This window comes from Antechinus flavipes, chromosome 6 (assembly GCF_016432865.1).
Source record: "Antechinus flavipes isolate AdamAnt ecotype Samford, QLD, Australia chromosome 6, AdamAnt_v2, whole genome shotgun sequence".
In the NCBI taxonomy this organism is placed as follows: domain Eukaryota; kingdom Metazoa; phylum Chordata; class Mammalia; order Dasyuromorphia; family Dasyuridae; genus Antechinus; species Antechinus flavipes.
This window is the reverse complement of record NC_067403.1, coordinates 194,854,664-194,874,801: the sequence shown is the minus strand read 5'-3', so window position 1 is coordinate 194,874,801 and position 20,138 is coordinate 194,854,664. Positions and strand designations below refer to the sequence as shown.

The window sequence follows — 20,138 nt, the reverse complement described above, 5'->3', positions numbered from 1 at the left end:
CCCATGTCAGGGTAATTTTTTACAGCATTATCCCTTGCATTCACTTCTGTTCCGATTTTTCCCTTCCCTCCCTTCACCCCCTCCCCCAGATGGCAAGCAGTCCTTTACATGTTAAATAGGTTACAGTATATCCTAGATACAATATATGTGTGCAGAACCGAACAGTTCTCCTGCTGGACAGGGAGAATTGGATTCAGAAGGTAGAAATAATCCAGGAAGAAAAACAAAAATACAAGCAGTTTATATTCATTTCCTAGTGTTCTTTCTTTGGGTGTAGCTGCTTCTGTCCATCTTTGATCAATTGAAACTGAATTAGCTCTCTTTATTGAAGAGATCCACTTCCATCAGAATACATCCTCAAACAATATTGTTGATGAGGTATATAATGATCTCCTGGTTCTGCTCATTTCACTCAGCATCAGTTCATGTAAGTCTCGCCAGTCCTCTCTGTATTCATCCTGCTGGTCATTCCTTACAGAGCAATAATATTCCATAACATTCATATGCTACAATTTACCCAACCATTCTCCAATTGATGGACATCCATTCAGTTTCCAGCTTTTAGCCACTACAAACAGGGGCTGCCACAAACATTTTGGCACATACAGGTCCCTTTCCCTTTTTTAGTATCTCTTTGGGGTATAAGCCCAGTAGTAACACTGCTGGATCAAAGGGTATGCACAGTTTGACAACTTTTTGAGCATAGTTCCAAATTGCTCTCCAGAATGGCTGGATGTGTTCACAATTCCACCAACAATGTATCAGTGTCCCTATTTTCCCACATCCCCTCCAACATTCCCCATTATCTTTCCCTGTCATTTTAGCCTATCTGACAGGTGTGTAGTGGTATCTCAGAGTTGTCTTAATTTGCATTGGAAATGCTAATTTTCCTAAATAATTGTATTTAAATCTATTTCATTTTTTTTCTTCTGCGACTTGGGGGAAGAGTGATCTTGATGGTTTCTGAGGTCCCTTCCAGATGCAAAGTCTTGGGATCTTATGATCCTAAGCAGTTTGTGGCTCCTTTAACCAATTTTGCCCCCCATTATGTTCAAAACAGTTCAGACCATCTAAAATTTAAGATGCAATAATTTCTAGGGAATATTGGATGACTAAATTCTTTATGAGAACTTTAAGCCTGAAAATGAACGATCTCCCTACATTTTACTTAATTTTGCCTTTATCCCATCAAAGGCTAGTTCGACTATGTATGAGGACTCTCTCTCCTGCTAAACTGCAGGCTCTTTGAAGGAATGGACTTGAATACAATAGGAGCTTATTAAGTGGGTGTTGAATTCATATTAATGATAAATATCATCATAAGTGACTGCATACATTTGTGTAGAACTTCAAGATTTTAAAAGAGTAGCAATAAGCTAAAGTGAAGGCCGCTTTTGAGGGACAAGAGTTGAAAATTTGGACATGGCCACTTAACAAGTAGGGTTTTTGTATCGATTGTGAGGCATCATTAATGAAGAATTTCACAGGAGACGAAACTTCTTCAAGGATGTCATCTGAAAGATACTTCACAAGAGAAGGTAGTCAAATCATGTGCAGAGAAGCAGGAGTAATTGAGGTGCAGCCTGGTTTCTTCATTGCTATCCATCATACCTTGAAGAGACAAAAGAAAGATTCTCATCTTAGTTGGTGGTGCCCTTGCAAAGAATTTATAGAGGACATGAATACAAAGGATAAGAAGGCACGGCAAGAATCTTCGAGAATGGAGAGAGTATCTATATCCTTGAAATTACATAGCCTCTGAAGCACTCAAATGAGATCCCTGCTAATGGAGGTCCAGGGGAGAACTAACAAGTGGGGAGGGAATAGAGGAGGCTTCAGAGAGGAGGTAGTATCCCAGGTGAGCCATGAAGGAAAATAAGAGGCAAAATTGAGAAAATATATTCCTGGTATGCTGGCAGTGCCATGTGAGGTATGAGAATCATTGTTAACGATTGGGGAAGTCAGGGAAGACTCTCTAGAAAAGGAGACATTTTAATTAATTTGTAAAGAATGAATAATAATTAAATAGTTAAGAGACAGGGGCCGAACAAGGACTGTTGCAGAAGAGTACAAGGCTTTTAGAAGTGGGAAGAGCTGGAATAGCTATACCCCAATTTGGGGGTGTAGCAGAAAAATCAGCATGCAGCCTGAAGAATTCAGATATGACTGGCTTTGGTATTCTTCTTAAATGGAAGTTCTGGGAGGAGCTGTCCAATAAGAGGGAGAGACCACCGGAGCAGAAGGTATTTCCAGGTGTGAATTCCAGGGTTGGAAGTGAGTTATCAGGATGAAGAGATTTCTGGGGCCTGGAAGAGAAAGTGAAGAATGCAGCCTGGAGAAGAAAAAAACATATAGATGTATAATAGGAAAATAAAAATTTAGAAAAGGAAGAATGCTACTAAATTGGGGGAAACCTTGAATGCCAACTAAGGTGCTTAAAATGTACTTGGTAAGCAATAGGATGCCACTTAGGATCCTGGGACAAAAAATTGACATGGTCAGATCTTTACATAAGAAATAGTATGCTATTGTTGGTGAAGTTGCAAACAAATCCAACCATTCTGGAGAGCAATCTGGAATTATGCCCCAAAAGTTATCAAACTCTGCATACCCTTTGATCTAGCAGTGTTACTATTGGGCTTATATACCAAAAAAATACTAAAAAAGGGAAATGGACCTGTATGCACCGAAATGTGGCAGCCTTTTTTGTATTGGCTAGAAACTGGAAAATGAATGGATGCCCATCAATTGGAGAATGGTTGGGTAAATTTTGGTATATGAATGTTAAGGAATATTATTGTTCTGTAAGAAATGACCAGATGAATACAGTGAGGCTTGGAGAGACTTACATGAACTGATGCTAAGTGAAATGAGCAGAACCAGGAGATCATTATATACTTCAACAACGATACTGTATGAGGATGTATTCTGATGGAAGTGGAGATCTTCGACAAAGAGAAGATCTAATTCGGTTCCAATTGATTACTGATGGACAGAATCAACTACATCTAGAGAAGGAACACTGGGAATGAGTGTAAACTGCTTGCATTTTTGTTTTTCTTCCCAGGTTATTTCTACCTTCTGAATCCAATTCTTATTGTGCAACAAGAGAACTGTTCGGTTCTGCACACATATATTGTATCTAGGATATACTGTGACATATTTAACATGTATGGGACTGCTTGCCATTTAGGGGAAGGGGTGAAGGGAGGGGGGGGATTGGAACAGAAGTGAGTGCAAGAAATAATGTTGTAAAAAATTACCTGTTTTGTTCTGTCAAATGTTCTGTCATATGTTCTGTCAATAAAAAGTTATAATTATAAATGAAAAAAAGAAATAGTATGCTGATAGCATTATGAAAATGAATTGAATATTTGAAAGAGCAGAGACTGGTTAGGGGACAAAAGTTCAGGGGCATAGTAATGAAGGCTTGTGCTGAGGAAACTGCAGTGAGAACAAAGAAGAGGAGATAGAGATGAGTTGTTTCCAAGTTAGAATTAATCAGACTGAAGAACTGATTGGATATGGAGGTGGAGAAGAAGGGGCGAAAGGCATTGGTCAGAGATAAGCCCCAGGTTACATAAAATACTGCCACCTCTGGATGTCAGGGTCACATGATCTTTCTGTCACTATGTGGATTCTAATTCTGTTGCTTTATTTTACACACAGTTATCTGGATAAGGGTGTCTTTCTGCTTCTCCCATTTCAATAAAATTTATGGGTTTTATGACAGCTATTTGCTGCTTTTGGCTTTTTTTCATTATTTCAGAAGTCTCAACTGTAATGGGCAGATGAAGTTGCTGGAAGACAGACCTCTGAAATGAGCTTTGGTTTTGTGAAAAAAGCTTCTAAGATTTTAGGTCAAATGGAGTCCCAGTTCTGCTAATTAGCTATATGATTATATGAAAGTTACTTAACTACATATAGTAGGCACTTAATAAATGCTTATTTACTTGAGTAGGTTTTCTATCTCTAAAGTAATATTTGTGCTGGCCATCTCAAAGAGTTCTTGTGAGAAAAGAGCCTTGTAAGCCTTTATGTACATGTCTAATGCTACTTTATTATTATAACCTGTATATTGATTTGTTACATTATTGCAGAAAAATGCTGTTTATTTTCTAACTGTAACTCTTTTGGCCTATCACCATTCTATGATATGAAGCCGTGTCCTAGCATTTTTTCCCTAACATCATAGAATCACAGAATCACAGAGTTGGGAGGGATTTTACAGGGTATTTAGCCTAATCCATAACTGATTGAGAATCCATCTTATACCATCTCTGACAAGTGGTCTTCTAGCCTTTACCCGAATAGCTCCAGGAACAGAAAAGTCACTGCTGCTTTTGTAGCAAACCCATTTCAATTTTGAACAACACTCATTCTGAGGAAACTTAATTTTCTTTGTTTTATTAATTCTTAAAAATAAACTTATATTGATATATTTTGTCTTCACATCACCAGTATTTTCTAGTATATTCTTTCTCCATCCCAAAGAGCTTTCTTATAATGATAAAGAAACAAAAGGAGAGAAGTATAATATAATTAACACTAAAAACAGTCTGATATTTTATATATTGTTCCACATTTATAGTCCTCCACCTCTACAGAGAAGTCAAGGAGGTGCCTTTTCACATCTCTTCTTCAGGCTCAGGCGTGTTCATTTAAAATTTTCTGCATTTCATTTTGTTTTGTCGTTTCTGTTTCTTTTTATATTGTTATAGTCATCGTGCATGCTATTTTCCTGATTCTGTTTACTTCATTTTGTACCAACTCAAATAATTCTTTCTATGCTTCATGGTATTCACCACAGTCATTATTTCTTAGAGTTCAGTAATATTCCATGACATTCATGGATCGTACCTTCTTTGTTTATTCCCCAACAAATAGACATCTGTTTTGTTTCCAGTTCTTTGCTCTCATTAAAAAGTTTTGCTATAAAAATTTCTGTTTTCATGGAGCCTTTCTTCTTCTTGACCTCTTTGGAATATATGCTTAACAGTGAAATCTCTCAATCAAAGGGTTTGGGCATTTTCATTACTCTCTTCTTGTAATTTCAGATAACTTTCCAGAACTATTGGATCAGTTGGATCACAATTCATTAGTGTGCCTAGCTTTGCACAACTCTTCCAACATTAACAAACTTGGACCACCTTTGCCAATTTATCTGACCTGTAGTGAAATCTAAGAGTTATTTTGATGATCATTTTCTACTAATTGTCTTCTTTATCATGACTCTCAGACCTTTATCAGATGTATATGTATATTTGATAAAAACAAACAATTTTTCCCAGTTGACCACTTCCTTTCTTATCTTAATTGTATTAATTTTGTTCATGCAAAGGTTTTCAATGCATGTATTTGAAATTATTATTTTATCATTTGTAATCTCCTCTTTGCTTTGTCTGATGAACAATTCACCCCTAGCCATGACTGTGAAAAGCATATGAACTGTTTCCCTTCTAATTTTTTCTTATTGTATTATCTTTAATATTCAGATCATGTATTCATTTTGAATTTATTGCAGCATATGGCATAAGGTGTTGAGCTAAACCTAATTTCTGCCATATCACTATCCAGTCTCTTCAGTTCTTCATGTCAAATAGGGAGGTTTTTCCCTAGGTAATTTATATTTTCAGTTTTATCTAATACTGGGTTATTGAGTTTAATTATTTCTGTTTCTTTCTTCTCTAATCTGTTAAGAAGTTTCATTTTCAAAGAGCCATTTAACCAATGTGTGGGTTGTTTTTATATGAATGTGCATTTGTTACAAGGTTTTTGCATTTCTTTTAAAATTGGGTGGTGGAGGGGCAGCTAGTTGGTGTAATGGATAGGACACCAGCTCTGAAGTCAGGAGAACCTGAGTTCAAATGTGCCCTCACTTAACACTTTCTGGCTGTGTGACTCTAGGCAAGTCTCTTAACCCCAATTGCCTCAGCAAAAAAAAAAAAAAAAAAAAAAAAAAATTGAGTCGTGGACTTGGGGATATTGAATCTAGCAGTGGTATTTATTCAAGGTGCGAAAGAGAAAAAATTCAGGAAGAAAAACAGAAAATCATAACAGCTTTTAATGTAACGTGGTAAACTGATTACCTATCATTTAAAAACAGGATATATGTAATAGAAATTCACAGATTCATATACAATCATTCTTTTTGTTCTCCTATATATATGGAAATGTTAATTTTATGTAGGAGTATACATTTTTTTCTTTTAGAGTTTGTTAAGCTCAAAATTTTAAAATTTATTAAAAAAACTAGAGATATTTGACAGTCAGGCTCCTTATAATTGGATGTTTTTGTTACAAAGGAATAATTTTAGTACAGAGCTGGATGGTATGACTTATCAGTGTTCTCTCCATGGGGACAAAAATAACTGAGTTCAAATCCTGTCTCAGTCACTGAGTAGCTGTGGGATCCTGATAAGTCACAACCTCTGGCCTCTCTTGTTTTTTTCCATCTCTAAAATGGGGATGATAATCTACCTCCCAGAATTGTTGGGAGAATTAAATGAGATAATGTCTGTAAAGCACTTTGTAAATTTTAGAGTGATATAATAGGGCTAGCTGTCATTACTTAGATGAATTATTCTGATTAAATCACTGGAAGATAGAGCACTAAAATATGGCAAAAGTCTGACTCACACAGATGATGCAGATTGTGTGTAACAATGGAAGTTATACATAAATAAATATATACACATATACATGGATAAGTCAACATACTTATTTTTCATTTGTTATCAAGAGGAGCATTTTTCATAGAAACTTTCTTAGTTTAATTTGTAAAGATGCTATATGACAGTGCAACTGAGTGATGAGTAAATTATTTGGAATTAGAATGTCTGAGCTTAATCTCTGAAAAATGTAATATTCATTTGTTTACTATAATACTATACAAATCATATTTTGTGAGAGAAGGTAGGTATGCCTGAAAAGGACAAAATATTTTCTCAAAATTGTCCCAGTGAGAAAAATAGATTTTTATTCTATGTTTTTTTTAACCTAATGATTTTTGAAAGTTAATATGAATATATTGGTTTTTTCTCTTGCTTTTAGTAATTTCTTCTTCTACTCCCTCAGTATCCTCCCTCTCCCCAAACATGATTGATCTAATTCAAATGAGATAATGTATATAATTTGCTTTGTAAACATTAAAGCACCACAAAATGCCAGATATTATTGTTATATCTTAATGTTATCACAAGCAAGAAATTATGGTATTTTCAAATATTTCTATTGAATTCTTATCTTTCTTAAAAATTCAGTCCAGGCACATCTTGTCTGAGGAGCCTTCTCTATTTCCAGGCCTTCAGCCTCCAAATCAAAGTAATCTCTCCTTCTTCAGATTTTCCTCAAATGCTTTGTCTAAACTTCTCTCCAATGTCTTTATCTCATTTTTTCTTGGATTACTATTATTTTTTTGCATTTGTGTCATATCCTTGATGGAAAGACCCCTTTCCAGCTCTACCATTGAAAGTATAGGTTATCCTTTATTTTGTTTGAGATGGAAAAATTTAAAAACTAAGCATGTGTCCTTTCAGGGAGATGAATATAAAATAAAGGCACAAAGCTGGAGCAAGATGTGAGGCAGCTGTCGAGTGTCAGGAATCTGAAACAAAGGGGTCAGTCTTAGCTGAAGAATATGCAAACTGAAATCAGAACAAAGCCATGGGTCAGAGATAATTGGGCAGTCAAGGAACAATTAGAGACAGATCCCAGAAGACAGGCAGAGGATTGGGAATGGAAAGCTGTCCTATCCTTTCTAGGCTGGCCCAAAGAGATTTATACTGGGGTATAGAGGCCAGGAACCCATACAAGACAATTGGACAATCAGAGGCAAATCTAATCAATCATAATCAGGGTCTAAATAAGAAAACTAGGCACAAATCTAGACAATTATTGTGCCTACTATGTACCAGACAGTAACAGGTGTTAGGAATACAAAGACAAAAATCCTCAAACTCAGGGAATTCACTTTCTACTGCAAAGATGCAATATGTTTAACACAATTTTAACAGGAAGAAAGTAGGAAGATCTTCAAATAAAAGGTGGCATCAGAGCTAAGCCTTAAAGAAAACTGATATTCTAAGCATCAAAGGTGAGAAAGGTACTGTAAAAGGCTTGTGCAAAGATGATTTCCCTGGGAGATGGGATATCAGGTCTGAGAAAAAATTAGTGTAATTGTAGGGTTATATGAATGGGGTCAATTTGAAAAAAGAAGAGACAAATACGTGAGAGCCAAATTGTAGAGAGATTGAAATGACTCCATTAAACTTATATTTTGGTTTAGAGACAATGTAGAGCCACCAAAGATTAATTGGGAGGAGGGAGAGATAGAAGCAGACCTGTGCCTTAAAAAATTATTTTAGCAGCTGGGGGGTGATTTAGTGAAGAATATAACCTAGAGGCAGTGTGGTACCATGGAAAGAACATTGCTCTGAAATCAGAGGGTCTGGGTTCAAAAACCACCTCTGAAAAATCAAACCACTTAGGTGATCTTGGTCATGGCCCTGAATCTCATTAGTCTTGATTTACTCATCTGCAAAATGAGGGGATTAGATGAGATGACCAGTAACTATTAAGTCTGAAACCTTCCCTATGTGTGTGTCTCCCCATCAAAATGTAAGCTGCTCCAGAGCAGGGAATTTCCCCTTTTCTGTTTGTATCCTTATTACATTGTCATTGTTCAGTTGTGCCTCTTAGTGACTCCTTTTGGGGTTTTATTGGCAAAAATACTGGAGTAGTTTACCATATCCTTCTCCAGCTTATTTTACAGATGAGGTAACTGAGGCAAACAGGATGAAGTAGCATAAAACAGTTAATAAGTATTGGAGGAGAGATTTGAACTGAGAAAAAAAGACATCTTCTCCACTCCAGGGTCTGCCCTTTATCCATTGTTCCACATAGTTAACTGTGGCTCTCAATTAGGTAATTGAATCCCAGTCTCCATGTGAAAGACAGGGATATCCACCACTATACTAATATATATACAAATACTAATAAATAAACAAATCACTTGATATTTAAAAAAATCAATCACCTCTAAAATATTCAAAGTAAAATCCTTGGAGAATTATCAATTACTTCATCTTTTGATACAAAAGACTCCAGAAAAAAAAAGATATGAGAATTCACAGAAAAAATACTGCAGTTGCTCCCCTACATCCATACTTAGATCTGGCAAATTTGTTCCACCCAACTGCCCTAAGACCTCCTCTCAGACTACAAACCTTCTTTTCCCATGTCAGTTTCCCACAGGTATTTGTTCTAGGTTTTAGGAGGGTTTGTTCACCCCAAAGACTGTGGCGATGAAAGTAGACCACCAGCAGTCTCAAAGTCTGCACCTTGAACTTTGCACTAATTGCTAGGGTGATTTAGTGGGAAGACCACGCACCTAGAGTTAGAGGGCCTGGGCCTGAGACTTATTTCTGCTATGGCCATTTATTGGCTGTATGACTTTGGACAAGTCACTTAGAATCAGAAATTTAGAGCTGAATAGGACCTTAGAACCTATGTAGCCACTACCCTTCCTCCATTTTACAGTTAAGGAAACTGAGACCCAGACAGCTTAATAACTTCTTTAGGAGTATGTCTTTATGAGATGTCTGAAAGGAATTTATTTTTTTACTTCAGAGTCTGTATTCTTTTCACTAGCTTTTCATCATCTTTAGTTCCCAAACTTTAAAACGTAAGGATTGAATTGAATGCTCTCTCAGGTCCCTTCCCATTCTAAAGTATTGATGCTTTGAAATTATTTTATGCATTTGTGCATTTATGCATATGTGTTAGGGAGCTTCTCTTTAAAGAAAGTGTCATGTACTGCACCTAGCACATGATGAGAATTATTTAGCTGATATATGCTTAGTTCAAAAGTATTTAAAATAGTTTGGCTTATACTTACCCACTCAAAATGGAAAAGAAGTATTTCAGCTTAATTCTTCCAAGGATCCAATCAGTATCTTGTAATAATATTATCCTATACTTTGGATTCCTGATTTGACTTAAAACATATGGATCTTATTCATTTTAATTTAACTGACAATTATATATGTAAATAATTTTCAGCAGTTGGAAAGACAATGTGAGCACAGAAGGTGATAAGGAAAACAATAAAAAGATCTGCTTCTAACATAATAGTAATAATGCAGATCGTGTGTTGCAAACCTAATTCTCTCCCCCTCCTTCCTGGACTGCAAACTGCCTGCATTACAAAATGTCACTTGCTTGCCATGTGCTTCAGGGAACACTAGGAGATTTCTGGAGAAGGGTGACAGTGTGGGGAGGGCAAAGAAGGGCGATTTTCTCCACTGCAGAAACCAGACACTGGCAGAAGCCAGCAGCGGCAGCAGGCAGAAGGGTACTCATTAACTCTAGGTTCTAGTCATGTCAACTTAACAAATGGAGAAAAAAAAATCTGAATTGAAACAGAGTGGTGAAAAAAATAGGTTAAATATGGACTTGTATCCAAAGGATTGGGAAGAAACAAGGGTATCCAGCTTAAGATCCTAACTACCAGATACTTTGGAGCATCACACAATTATATTTCAAGCAAACCCTGGCAGTCTTATGAAGAGATTGTGGGGAAAGTGGCAATGTAAGAAGTTCCAGGTAGTCAAAAAAAATTTCCCTCACTAACTATTGTTCTACATTTAACAGTCATGACGGTCTGGTATTGTGTTTTCCACTCACTGCAGATGCATTTGAGTTAACATTATAGTTGTTGGGGCTCAGTTTCCTTATGTGATAAAAAGGAAGATGTTGCATGGTCTTTGTGGTCCATTCCAATTCTAAAATTCCTTAAATCTTTGTCAGAAATATTAGTGACTTTCATTATCTCATGGTAATTTAGTTTCAATGACAGTGCTTTTCCCAGAATTAAAGAATCTGAGGATTGTATAAGATTTTTTTTGAATAAAAATTTTTTTTCAACATTCCTTGAAAATGGGTTATCCCTATATTATTGTTCTATAAAAAATGATCAGCAGGATGATTTTAGAGAGGCCTGGAGAGATTTATATGAAGTGATGCTAAGTGAAGTGAACAGAACCAAAAGAACATTGTACATGGCAACAACAAGAGTATACGATGATCAATTCTAATGGACATAGCTCTTTTCAACAATGAGGTAATTCAGGCAAATTCCACTAGACTTGTGACAGAGAGAGCCATCTGCACCCAGAGAGAGGAGGACTGTGGGACCTGAGTATGGATCACAGCATAGTATTTTCTCTCTTTTTGTTGTTTGATTGCATTTTGCTTTCTTTCTCATTTTTCCCCCTTTGATCTGATTTTTCTTGTGCAGCATGATATTTTGTAAATATGAATAGAAGAATTGTACATATATTGGATCACTTGCCATTTAGGAGAAGGGAGAATGGGAAAGAGATGGAAAAAAATTAGTACACAAGGTTTTGTAAGGGTGATGTTGAAAATTTATCTATGTATATATTTTGAAAATAAAAAGCTTTAAATAAAAGAAAAAAAGAAAGGCCTGGAAAGACTTACATGAACTGATGCTAAGCAAAATGAGCAGAACTAGGAGATTGTTGTACATGGCAACAGCAAGATCTTTGATCATCAATTCTGAGAGACATGACTCTCTTCAACAATGAGATAATTCAGGTCATTTCCAATGGTCTTGTGATAAAGAGAGCCATCTGCACCCAGAGAGAGGACTGTGGGGACTGAGTATGGATCACAGCATAGTATTTTTACCTTCTTTGTTGTTTGTTTTCCTTCTTAGTATTTTTCCTTTTTTGATCTGATTTTTCTTGTGTAGCATATTTGTGGAAATATGTATAGAAGAATTGCACATATTTAACACATATGTATTACTTGTCATCTAAAAGAAGGGGTGGGAGGAAGGAAGGAAAATAACTTGGAACACAAGGTTTTGCAAGGGTGAATGTTGAAAATTATCTGTGTACACAGAAAATCTGTTTTTAAATTTTAAAAGAAAATGGGTTATCCATACCGACACTAATTGTTTTAGAAGGTTAATTTGCTCAAGATTTTTTATTTTTGTTATCTTTTTCCTTTTCAGTAATTTTGGTTTTTTCATTTGAAATATTTGAATTAGACAAACAGGCATTTAATTAGCTTATACTTCTTATATTGCTTTTGTTGCATACCTTTTATAGAGAGAAATTGGATAATAATGAGGATTTTTCCTAATCTAGGAAGTGGGTCTTTAACAAAGTTATAAATGAAAGGGAAATGGGCCTTGATATATCTGAAGTGAAAGCATATTCAGGATTATGAAATATCAGATATGTAAAGTCCAGAGAATAGTAATAGAATGAAAGTATTTTGACTTTTCTAAAAATACAGGAACTGGACAAAAAAATATTGTGTCTAAACTCTGAAAAACTTCGGTAAAAAATGCTATCCACCCCAGAGAAAGAACTGATGATGTCTGAATATGGATCGAAGCATATTTTTTGCTTCTTTTCTTTTTATGTCTATTTTCTTTTATAACATACCTAATTTGGAAATGTTTGTATAACCTATATCAAATTTCATGTCTTCCCAATAAGGGAGAGGTAGAAAGGGAAGAAAGGAGAGAATTTGGAACTTATTAAAAGAATTAGTTTTAAAAACTAATGTTAAAATTTGTTTCTTACATATATCTGGGGAAAAATAAAATAATAAATTCATAAATAACTAAATAAATATTTCTGGATCTCAAGTTTGAACTCCCTGCAAACATAAGTCTTCTAAAATAATTGAGGTTTATTAATAGTATTTAATTTTTAAAAATATTATGTCTGGGAGTCTCAAATACATGTACCCTGAGATTGGTGAGAGCAAAATCTCAGAGAGTCATCATATTAACAGTACAAGCTAGACTATATCTGGAATGCCTTATGTCAAAAACCAGACTGTATGACAAGGGAACCATGTGATCTCTCTCACATACGTAAAGTCAGCATGGTGCAGATTTGCCTTCTCTGGTGATTCCTTTCCCAGCATAGTGCTGATTCATCTTAACTACTCTCCAAAAAAGTGCATAACGCTGGCCATGGTGCTGACAGAAGAAGGTAGTTCAGGCAAGGACAAACAGGTAAGAATCTTATCAGGTCCCAGGAGATTGTAGATGTGGTGAAGTGCTATAGAGAACCAGTCAAGAACTCGGGGCAAAAGTGGCATAATCAAAATGTCTGAGAAAAGAGACACTGTAGAAGTACCATTTCAAATTCCTGGGAAAGAAAAATCATGGAGGATGCAAAGGGAAAGGATTCCAAAGCTAATGGAAGCAATGCATAGATCAGAAATTTGCCAGACAGGAAAAAAGCAGATATCAAGGTTTTCAAAGGGGAAATATACCATAGGATTTGATGAACATATCAGAAGAATTCCAAGTTCCAGTTACACAATAGTGACTGGAAGATGGCCAATAAATAAGGAAAGGGTAAAGGATTACTTGATTAGTCCTTGCCTTATTAAATTTCAGATGGAAACAAGACATCCAGGCCACTGTATCAGCAAGACAGGATTTAACAGTCAAGGAGAGGTCAGTTAGAAAAAAGAACTCCAGAAATAATCATGATTAAGGTAGTAATAAGAGCACAATGAAACAAGTCATTAGTTATGCTTAGTGAAAATGTATTCAAAAGAAGAAAGGAGAATATGCCATTTATGACCTCAATAAGAGTGGTTACAGGCATTTTAATGTTTTATGAACTGTATTAGTTCTCTCGTGGCCCTTCCAATCAAAGCCAGCCCCCAACTGTGCCCTTGATACCTCCCTTTTCCAGAAAGTTACTAATGTTCATTGCCTTTGCTTCCTTCCTTCCTTTTATTCATCCCTGGAAATTTTATTTCCAACCTCACTAGTCATCTGAAACTTCTTTGCAGACTTGCCAGTGATCTCTTAATTGCTGAATTTGTTACTCTTTTCTCAGTTCTCAAACTTCTTGACTTTTTTTAAGCCTTTGATACTGTTCATTGACCACTAATTCCTCCTGAATACCCTTTCCTCCCTAGGTTCATTCTCTTGTATCTCCTTGTATCTTTCTAAATCTTCCTTTCTCAATCTCCTTTTCTGGTCATCATCCATCTTGCTCCTACCTCTGACTCTTGGATAAACAACCAAAGAGCAGAACACCCAGCAAATAGGGAGCAGTATCTTAATATCCAGGCATCACTGAAAGATATTTATAAATTCATCTGTTTTATAAAAGGGATCTTTATAGCCTAGTCTCTTACTTATGTATGATAGAATGAGAGAGCTTCTGAGAGAAAGTGGTAGACATTGTCAAATGCTGCAGAGAGGTCAAGAAGGATGAGTATTGAGAAAAGGCAATTAAAGTTGGCAATTAAGAGATCATTAGTATTTTTGAAGAGGAAGATTTCAGTTGACTGATGAGATCAGAATCCAGATTGCACAGAGGATTTAAAAATAAGAGAAAAAAGGAGAGAGAAGAAAAAGTAGAGGCACTATATGTAAATGACTTTTAGTCATCAGAGGGAGGTATAATAGTCAAGATGGTCAGATCAAACAAGAATTTTTTAAACATGGGAGAGACATGGTTGTCTTTTTTTCAATAGGGGAGTAGCCAGCAGATGTTGTCATCAACATTGAAGATGAAATGGAGACAAAATAGGAATGATGGTGGTTACAACTATCATTATAACTATATCTGGATCATTTGAGATATGGAGGAGAGGAAAAAGGAGTGCTCTTAGAAAATGGTCTGTTTTTTCAATGAAGTATGAGGCAATTTCCTTAGCTAAGGGGTATCATGGATAAGACCATGTGGGAGGCTTAAGGACAGATATGGTTTGGAACAACATAGAGAAATGTAGGGCAGTAAATTGATTAGAAAGTTGGAAAAGGATTACCTTGCTGCAGTGAGTGACCAGTTGAAATTATGTAATGATCCTATTTAAAAGTAATTTTGTCCTGTAATTTCTTAAGTCATGGGTATTATCTCTGAATTTGTTTCAAAATTAAGCTGGTTGGTAATGAGTTAAGTTTAAAAATACAGTTCTCTTGCTAATCACTGATCTTCAGGTGAACACAAAAGACAAATAAAGAAACTTATAAAGTATCTTTACACTTCCAAGCTATCCTTCAAGGATATCTTGTTTGCTATCCAAAAAATCTATTGCATCTGGATTCAAACAGTGAGCACCTCTTAATCTCAGAAGAGAAGGAGGTCATTGCTAATCCCCATTATCAAACTTCCAACCAAATGATGTTTTCTGCTCCTCAAGCTCTGTAACCATCACGTTGCCCTAAAACCCATGATGTTATCTACTCAATTCTGTTCTTTGTTCTGTATTCCTCCCCAAAAAAGGAAACAGTCTTTTTACTCAGGGTCTTTGATATAAACAGAGACAAGACACTGACCCTTTTATTGATAGACAACAAGCCTCTGTTAGCAAAATAATATCTTGCTTAGAGAATTGCCTCAGTTTGACTTTTTTGTTAAGTGTTACCTATGACAGAAACATCAATCTTAGTGAACCAAGTCAGCATCATTTTTATTTTCTTCAGAAATCAGAAGGACCAGAAAATAGAAGGCAAAAAAAAGAAGTTTAAGAATAATTATGGAATAGACATTTTAGAAGGAAGAATAGAATTGAGGCAAATCTAGGATTAAGGTGAAGAGGAATAAATGACCAGCTAGTTGAGTATGGGCAACAAGAGTGGCACATCCAAAGCAAAAGGTTAGAAATCACTGGGATTGAGCACCTATAATAGGGTGAGAATATGCTAACCATAAAGAAGTGAACCAAGGCAGAATATCAGTTATTAGAGAGAGGTCCCTCTATTTAGCAAAGCACATAATATTTTTTAAAATAACTTTTTATTGACAGAATCCATGCCAGGGTAGTTTTTTACAACATTATCCCTTGCACTCACTTCTGTTCCAATTTTTCCCCTCCCTCCCTTCACCCCTTCCTCCAGATGGCAAACCAGGCCTATACATGTTAAATATGTCACGGTATATCCAAGATACAATATATGTGTGCATATATATCCATTTCTTTCTTACAGAGGAAGAAAATAAAATATAAAAAAACATAGTCCCCTTACTTTTGCCTGCTCAAGAACAAAACATTATCCATTAGACTTGAACCATCTATGTGCTAAACCGAACAGTTCTCTTGTTGCACAGGGAGAATTGGATTCAGAAGGTAGAAATAACCCAGGAAGAAAAACAAAAATGCAAACAGTTTACATTCATTTCCCAGTGTTCTTTCTTTGGGTGTAGCTGCTTCAGTCCATCCTTGATCAACTGAAACTGAGTTAGGTCTCTTTGTCAAAGAAATCCACTTCCATCAGAATACATCCTCATACAGTATCGTTGTTGAGGTATATAATGATCTCCTGGTTCTGCTCATTTCACTTAGCATCAGTTCATGTAAGTCTCTCCAAGCCTCTCTGTATTCATCCTGCTGGTTATTTCTTACAGAACAATAATATTCCATAACATTCATATACCACAATTTACTCGACCATTCTCCAATTGATGGGCGTTCTTTCATTTTCCAGCTTCTAGCCACTACAAAGAGAGCTGCCACAAACATTTTGGCACATACAGATCCCTTTCCTTCTTGAGTATCTCTTTGGGCAAAGCACATAATTAGACGGTTCAAGTCTAATGGATAATGTTTTGTTCTTGAGCAGGCAAAAGTAAGGGGACTATGTTTTTTTATATTTTATTTTCTTCCTCTGTAAGAAAGAAATGGATATATTATCCACAGCACCTCACAAAGTGGCCATCAATGTCAAATAAGATAATGTACATTAAGAGCTTCATAAACTATATAATGTTGAGCATATATGTGTACGATGTATATGTGTATATATATATGCATGAAATATTAGATAGTTGACAAAAACACACATATGTATATGTGTATGTGTATATACTTCACACTTCATGTGCTTGGTAATTTTTAGTCTTTTTCTCAGATAGCCCTGGCTATTGACCAATAACTTTGCAAATTTCTCATTTTATGTGAATATTATTTAAAAAGCATGAAAAATTAACAATTTCTTTCCATTTCAGGATTCTTTACTGCAAAGATGTCCTCTTTTACTAACTATATCAAACCCATAATTGAACAATTGGACAAATTTAATCCTGAAACTGACAGTCCTGAGAATGTCCTGGAAAAGATGTCTGCTACTCTGCAGGTATGCTAAATTTCTGATACTGCACTGCTTTCTCTCTGAAGTTTAATGGATGACATAGCAAATTGCACTTATGATATATTTCAAATTTTTCATTTGTTTGTTTTTCCAAGAAAGGTTACATTTATATTCTGTTTCCATTTATTCTTTAAAAAATAAAAGGAATTGGATTATGACTTCAAAAATATATTAGTTAACATCCTAAATTTGTCTTAAATAGTTTTCAATAATAATTGGTTGAAGAGTTAGTGTAACTCTAATTATAATTTTAAAATGTAATGTTTTTAAGAGCTAACCTTTTCCATTGAATATACTATAATTATATTTTTGCATTACTGACATTTTCGAGGATTTAGAGTTATTTTTTAAAAACCTTAGAAATCAACTAGTTTATCATTTCGATTTCAAAGATGAGAAAACTAGAACCCAGAGAGGTGAAGGTTGATCACACAGCATTAAATGGCAAAGCTTTTGCTATAAGGCCAGGAAGATCAAAATTCAAATGTAGCCTCAGACACTGTGACTTTTTTTCCACCTCAATTTCCCCAGTCTGTAAAGTGAGGATAATAATAGAACCTATCTCATAGGATTGATGTGCAAATTGAATTCGATAATGTGTGTAAAGCATCTATCCTCTATCCATCTATCTTCTCACTATATCAAACTTTTCCTGCACATTTTTCTCTATAAGGCTTCTTAGTGCATAAAATTTGTTAAAATTGGATTAATTGTCAAATAAAACATCATTCATCCAACTTAAGGTTTATTTCTATACACCCAAATGCACTGAAAGGAAAAAATAAATAACTAATATTACTAATTAATAACTTGTATTACTAATAATATTAAATAAATAAATAGAAATGGATAAAAATAAAGAGCAACATATGTGTTTATATGAAATGATTAGATCAGAGGAGTTTCTTCTCCTCCTCCTCCTATCCTATCCTCTTATATGCCCTTTCCTTTGTTTAAGATATTGGCTATCAAACTTGTGAAATTAAATCTTTCCAAGCTCTTCTCCTGATTGGACATGATCTTTCCTCTTTTATATCCCATATTCTTCTCCCATATTTGATGTGTTTCTAATGTTTTTATTTTATGTCCGTTATTATGACAAGCCATGTAAACCTGAGCAGGTTCCTTAACCTCTCTTAGTCTCAAGTTCCTGACTTGTAAAATTGTAATAATAGCATTTTCCTCACAAACTTGTTGCAAGAAGCAAATGGAATCATGTATTTAAAGCACTTTGTAATGCCTAATAGGATTGCCTTCTTATCATAGGTGGAGGAAGAGAAGTAGAAACAAGAGGAGAAGAGGTAAAGGAGGAAAAGGAGGAGGAGTGGTAGATGGTACTGGGGATAGTAAGCATTTATATAGCAGCCTCAGCATCCCAGGAATTGTGCTAATCACTTCACAAATATTGTCTCATTATTCTTCACAACAACAGGCTAGTGGATGTTGTTATTTCCCCCATTTTACAGTTGAGAAAACTGAAACAGAGACAAAGTGATTTGTCCAGAGTCACACAGCTAGTAAGTATCTGAGGCTGAATTTGACTTCTGGCTTCTCTCCCCCCCACCCCACCCCCCAAAAAAAGACTCAGTGCTCTATCCATTGTACCACCTAGCTGCCAAGACCCACAAGCTCCTGAGGACAAGGACTGTGTTTTATCTAAACTTTGCATCTTCCCCAACGCTAAGTATAGATATTCTATTTTGTAAACATTTAGTTCAAATGGATCCAGAAATGTGTTTTTTTCTTCTACAACCTGTTTTGACAGAGAGATGGGTGAGAGGTGAGAGTCAGGAAGCCTGAGCTCCAGTAGCAGCTCCATCACTTATTTGAGCAAGTCCTTTCTCACTGGGTCTTAGTTTCTCCAGATTAGGGGGTTAACCTCGAAGAACTTCCAGTTCCCTTCCAGCTCTGATAGCCTGTGACTTATCCTGTTCTCATCCCATAGCAATACTGAGCATGATCCCCTATTTATACTCACATGTTATCTTCTCTCACTGAGAGATTTTATCTGAGTGTTGGTTCCATGGGATTTAGCAGACCCGGTATTTAAACCCAGGACATAAGATCCCATTTCATTGCTTCTTTCATGACCCTACTCTCATAGCAGTAAGAATTATCATTAGAAGGGCAGCTATATGGCTCAGTGGAGAGAGCCTGGGAGTTAGGAGGACCTGAGTTCAAATCTAGTCTCAGACACTTGACAGTTACTAGCTGTGTGACTCTAGTTAAGTCACTTAACATCAATTCCTTTGCCCAGAAAAGTGTCATTAGTCTCATTTTTCAAGTAGGAAAACTAAATCTTAAAAAAGAAAGCAATTTTCTCTAAGTTAGTCATTTAGTAAGTTTATTCAACTGTTAAATGGGAGAGGGAGATTTTTTCCAGAAGTTTAGAGCTTGGCTTCTCAGATAAAAATCCATATATCAGAAGCATTTCAAACTGGAAGGTAGACTACAGTAAGCAGAACAAGGACCTGGCCAATGAAAATGGGTCACCCAGGACAAAGGTTCAGGTGAAAATGGGCCACCCAGGATAATGTACAGATGAAAACGGGCCACCCAGTGAAAATGGGTCACCCAGGACAATGGACCACCCAGAATAATGCTTCAGATGAAAATATACCACCCAGTGAAAATGGACCATCCAGGACAATGGTTCAGATGGAAATGGACTACCCAGTGAAAATGGGTCACCAAAGACAGTGGTTCAGATGAAAATGAGTCACCCAGGACAATGGTTCAGATGGACTACCCAGTGGAAATGGACCACCCAGGAAAATGATTCAGAATAGCAGGAGTAGCTCATATTATACAGTTCATAAGGTAGTTTTTGATCTGAGGCTTACAGACAGATGTGCTTGGGGTTAAGCATCTCTCTAACTGGAAAGATGCTCAAGGTTACTAGTAATTCCTCCTTAGGCAGAGAACCAAACCTCATTATACTGCAGTTCAGCTTTAGTGTTACAAACAAGATGGG

General features: G+C 35.9%; 1 protein-coding gene across 1 annotated transcript in view; it reads left to right on the top strand.

Annotated features, from left to right (window-relative positions):
• Window positions 1-20,138, top strand: part of CFAP99 (cilia and flagella associated protein 99) — a 165,860-nt gene that overhangs the window by 379 nt on the left and 145,343 nt on the right. The window contains exon 2 of the mRNA XM_051964330.1: window positions 17,022-17,149. Within this exon, the coding sequence (XP_051820290.1) occupies window positions 17,039-17,149 (111 nt within the window). The 5' untranslated portion in view covers window positions 17,022-17,038. The remainder of the gene's footprint in view (window positions 1-17,021; window positions 17,150-20,138) is intronic.